General features: G+C 46.6%; 1 protein-coding gene across 1 annotated transcript; it reads right to left on the bottom strand.

Moving 5' to 3' along the window:
* Positions 1-413: 413 nt before the first annotated feature.
* Positions 414-4,783, bottom strand: LOC147888657 (uncharacterized). The gene is made up of 4 exons (XM_087392339.1): positions 4,438-4,783; positions 3,879-4,015; positions 3,514-3,611; positions 414-1,560 (listed from the first exon to the last, which is right to left on the bottom strand). Exons 1-4 carry the CDS (start codon positions 4,676-4,678, stop codon positions 414-416), a joined length of 1,623 nt encoding a protein of 540 aa, XP_087248465.1. The 5' UTR covers positions 4,679-4,783.
* Positions 4,784-5,025: the final 242 nt, after the last annotated feature.

Raw genomic sequence — 5,025 nt, 5'->3', positions numbered from 1 at the left:
ACAATAAGCATGCTTTGACGATGTTACTAACTCCTTAGATCTGGCTATATGAAATCAGGAACTTGGGGATCGTCCTCAAACAGTACAAGTATAATAGTGCTGAGAAAGCATGCTGTTGGTTTGTTGCTTCATTGCGACGAGGAAGGCTGACACGGGAGGCTAATTGATAATGACACGGTCTGTATTGTCGGCGCTCCAGAAGATGCGTTACTGGCTCTCTACGAGAAGCTCGGAAGTCTTTTTGAAATTTGGAGTTTGGCAATATCGCTGTAAGGGATTTAGGTTGTGCTGGAGAACTGTTTAACTGCTGGTGAGCAGCAGCGCGGACATCGAAATGAAGGGAAGGACAGAGGAGATACATGAAGCAGAAGCCCAAGAATTAGAGAGGGGGGCGAAGGTTCGAAAAATAGCAACTAGGCGTGAGAGAGAGACCAAGAACTACAGTGACTGTGGAAGGGAGGAGGAGGAGCAGGAATACAGCTACTAGTGGCGATGACGATGGCTCTGTTGCCTGGATTGCTATAGCCGTCGGCGAGACCCTGATTTTGTGGAGGATGATGATGAAATTGGGGAGCTGCTTGTGCCGGATTGCAGAAATTAGATGATGAACCGTCAGTTGCGAGACCGTTGAGGCTCTTGAAAGCACACTGAAGGAGAATGTCCACAGGCATGGGTACGTTAGCTGATGATTCGGGGCTGCGGGGGTCGTCGGGTCCTAAAATATCCGACGGCCATCGTCGAGACGAAGGCTCAGAGGTGGACGACTGAGCGTGTTGGTGGCGAGGATTAGCATTGGCTGGGATATTATTGCTGGCGAGACCCAGATCAATTTCACGATGATGGGCGAGGTGGTGGCGATGATCATCAGCAAGGTTGGCTGTTACGGTGGCGAGACGCAGATCAATATGATCATGGCGATCGAAGGAGGAAGCATCGACAGATCTAGAGCGGCGGGGGGGTTTCCAACGGTGAGGGCCACCGGTGAGGGCGGTACTGGGGGAGAGCAAGGAGGGGGGGGGAGGGGGGAGGAGGGGGAAGAGGGGGGGGGGGAGGGGAGGGAAGGAAATGAGGGAGGAGGACGAGGGGGAGGAGGAGGGGGAGGAGGAGGAGGAAGGCAAGGGATCATGCCAGAGGAGGTGGTGGAGCTTGGAGAGGTGGAGGTGGAGGGGGGAGGAAGGAGAGGAAGCACGGGAAGAAGAAGACGACGAAAAGGAAGAGGAAGAGAAGCTTGGGCCGATGGCCGGTTCTTGAAGTAGCGCCAGCCCATGGCTGCGGGCTGCACGTATTATGCTGTTGAAGCTCTTGGATTTTTTGGGTACGTTACGTAAGGTGGTGCCGTAATCCAATTCCGGCGTCTTTGCCGCCTTCGTATTATTATTATCTCCGTCACCATCCTCTTCCTCCTTCACCCCCCCTCCTCCTCCTCCTCCTCGTCCTCTTAGTCGTCCTCCTCCTCTTCCTCCTCCTTCCACTATCGCCTCTGCCTTTTCCTTTCCCTTCACCACCTCCACTTCGCAAAACAATCTCTCCCTGTAATATGCCTTGTCCTTCCCCATCCTCCTGCATCATCATCATCACACACACATAGCTAACTTCAATGCATCATGTGTGGGTTCAAAGATAAAAATCTCCACCCTTGGTTAAAGCCACTCAAACAAAAATACAAAAGTAATCCAAATTTCAAAATACAAGTAAGGATCTTCCAAATGACACACAAGCATTAAATAACTAATTGCAATTCAAGATTTGTAAAGATGAGAACCTCTACTTTTAGGAAATGCTTGGAGCTTACATTTCTCAATCAACATTTCCAAATCAGAATATGGCCCACTCACCACTATGTAAGTTGCCAAGTTTTTCAAATGTTGACCGTGTTCACTCTACTTAGTACCTACCTACCAAGCTAGAAATGAGCGTTGCACCACTCAATTGGAGACTCAAAAATATCACTCTCTAGGTAGGTGTTTCAAGGCCACCTACAAGAACACCAATCCCTTTGGACCTTTTTGTGTCGTTGTGGGCCTTTTTGTATGATTTAATGTCAGAAACACAAGATTTGTCATCAAAGATGAGTAAGAGATACTACATGGGAACCAATTCTCTCCAACGTGGACAATGCTCAAGAATGCTACTTAAGCATCATGGGGGAACACACCCTAACCACCTCCCAACCACTCACTAGTCCCCTAAGAGGATGTTCCTGCCCACCACCACGAAGCGAGCACGAAGCTGAGCAAGCTTAGGCGTGAAGGAGCATTGTGGAGCATTTTAGAGCGGGGGTTCTCCCATTCACCACTCGTTGCCTCCTTGCAAGATATGAGACCTGTCTGTAACTCCATATTGAATGAATTTGTAGGAAGACTAAGGCGCTTATTGGCTTGAAAGGTTGACATAGGGATGTAGCATTGTAGTGCTTGCTAGGAGATTACTCAAAATTTTCATCTTGAGCGGGGCAATGGAAAAGCCCATGAATGTCGTAGACTGGAGAAATTGCTTTTGCATGGCATTTTTGCTAAGGCAGGAAAGTCCTCTAAGAGCCCAATCTTGCTCATTGCTACATGAGTGGGAATGCCAGAAAATCAAAAGCCATGCAAGTTGCCCAAACTCAGTGCTGTATCGCTCCGTTGGAGACAAAATTTTTCAATCTCTAGCCGAGCATTTTGGGGCTACATTCTCTCAGCCAATCATGTAAATGGTTTTTGCAAGTTTCTTATCCGTTTTTAATGGTTTCTTGCACTTTTTTCAATTTGAAAGTCACAAGTTTCTTAGCAGGGACTAGGGAAATTGAAGATTGTGGGAATGTTCTCCCACCTCTGCCCACAAATGTTGCTTGAGCTCTTTCATCCCACGCGCCCGCCCCCAAGAAGTATTATAGGGTGTCCGGGCCGGTGGGGGTTCACACTACTTGAAACCAAGTTTATAATAAAAATCTTCCCATTTATTACAACAAGAAGCCATTGGTTGAGTGCTGATCTTTGCCAGTCGACGCAGGTATGGAATCCTTTTGAGTGTGCTGAAACACATCTGCCCACTCCATGGGCGGCGTCTTGCAGTGGGACGAACTTTTAAAAAAATCCAATCCAAGCCCTCATTTGTGATTGTTCCAACGCAACACATGCACCTTCTCGTTGGACTTTGTTCTTGTTCGGACGAGCAGTGTGAACGCACTCTAATAAGTCTAGATTTCCCAGTGAGCATTTCCCAATAGGAAACGTTTTCAATTTTCAACTCCACCCCCGCTCAGCTTTTTGCAACATCCACACCAATTCTCCCTCCCAAATCCTTGAAGTAGAGTAAAATCATGAATTGTCAAACTTTGCTCATGCAAACTCCATGCACGCTGGTAATTAAAAAGTTGCAAATTCGGCCCGCTAGCTCTGATAACAATCATTGGTACCCACACACGTAAAAATCCCTCATCCCGTCTCAAATTTCATCCCACAGTAAATATAGGGATTCCAACCGAAAACTGAAAGCAAGAATTCAAGCACCTGAAAATTCTATATAACTAACCTGTCTAAAACAACGCTGGCAACCCTTAAATTGGTCGCCTCTAGCACGAGCACCAGTTTCCTAGGATATCCTGCCCGAATACGAATATCCATGCGCACCTGTTGTTTCACCAACATTTCCATGATTTGCACATCATCAGCCGATATTTCCTTTGACATGCCCAATTGATTAATGAGACAACATGCAAACATATGAGGCACACGAATTTTCTTCGTCCCACCACCGGAACCTATATCCGTCGTTTCAGTTTATCTACTTGCTGATTTTTAGACTTCATGATTTAGAAATTCTTCTCTAAGGCAGTCATAATTAAGTATGTGAACGTATCATCTATTTTATTTGACATGTGTGGTCGAGTAGAAAACCTGCTTCTCACGGTACAACTTCGAGAAACTTTGTATCTTCGCTTGAAAATCAGCTAATTTCTTACGGACTTCATTCTTCAAAACTCTCTCGTTGGGACTATTGAAACAAGCTTCGTCGGCCTGCATCCTATATCCCACTGCACAAGACATACCACCAGGTAAAAGCCAGTTTGAACTTCCAACATAAGTATTTGGACGTGCGTTACCTCTACTTTAATTTCTAGTCCCGTTATTCAGACCTGCGTCAATTTCCACTCTCCGAAAGACAAATGCGGCATGATGCCTTTCGTAGTTTCAAAAGTTCAGCAAGAAAAGGTAGACTCTTCCTGATCTTGTGGAGCACCTCCAATTGACGGAAAACATTCTCTGCCGGCTACCAGGCAGCAATTTAGAAGCAACGAGATCGTACTGATCCTTATGCACCTCCCAAACGACCAAATTTGACACGAAAACTAAGACGCTCCACAAACTGATTTCGAGAAGAAACTTCAAAATGTATACTAGATTTGTCGTTGCGTTGAACCATATGTTGCATTGGCGTTCAGCAGTAATCACTTACTGGGACTCCTGATGTGCTGAACAACACCCAGAAGAATCACGAGATCTCCCGCATGGACTACATGGTTGAAAGCCCACATCAAAGCATCCCACTCAATTTTCTTTGTGGCATCCAGGGCGACCAAGACTTTCCGCGCATTGACGACATCATCGTGGGCACTTTCCAGTCGAAATTCGAAGGACGGCCAAGTTGTTTTGGCATCCTTCTTCGAAAATCCGCTTGTTGCTTGAATGGCAAGCATAACTGGAGAAGGCGTTCCGCGACACCTTTGGAGGGATAAATTTGCTACGTCTCTACGTGGTTTAAGAAATTATAATGCGATGCAGCAGCTAATGTCGCGGTTCCTTCGGAGTCGTGGTGAATCCGTTGAATGTAAAAGAAACCATGCTTCTCGCGCAGCCAGCCAATTTTCTAATGTTTCAAGCTAGATATTTCTATGTCTCCCTCCCTCCTATCGTATTCCAAGCTAGCTATTCGTCATGTCTCCTGCCGCTGCTGCAGGCGGCTAATTGGTTCCTCCTGCCCTGTTTCTGGGGAGCTAATATTTGGCAGTGGATCGCCCTCTCTCCTGCTTGACTACTTAGTATT

Source organism: Dipteris shenzhenensis, chromosome 21 (genome assembly GCF_047967505.1).
Source record: "Dipteris shenzhenensis isolate YYH24624 ecotype China chromosome 21, Dip_SZ_1.0, whole genome shotgun sequence".
In the NCBI taxonomy this organism is placed as follows: domain Eukaryota; kingdom Viridiplantae; phylum Streptophyta; class Polypodiopsida; order Gleicheniales; family Dipteridaceae; genus Dipteris; species Dipteris shenzhenensis.
Note: the sequence above shows the minus strand (reverse complement) of the source record. Positions and strands in the feature narration are given on the sequence as shown.

Coding starts and splice junctions, on each gene's coding strand:
- LOC147888657 (XM_087392339.1), bottom strand. CDS start 4,678: ATGCTTGCCATTCAAGCAACAAGCGGATTTTCGAAGAAGGATGCCAAA. Junction 4,016..4,437: donor TCAGCACATCAGGAGTCCCA/GTAAGTGATTAC, acceptor TGTCTTGTGCAG/TGGGATATAGGATGCAGGCC. Junction 1,561..3,513: donor GCCAGCGTTGTTTTAGACAG/GTTAGTTATATA, acceptor ATGATGATGCAG/GAGGATGGGGAAGGACAAGG.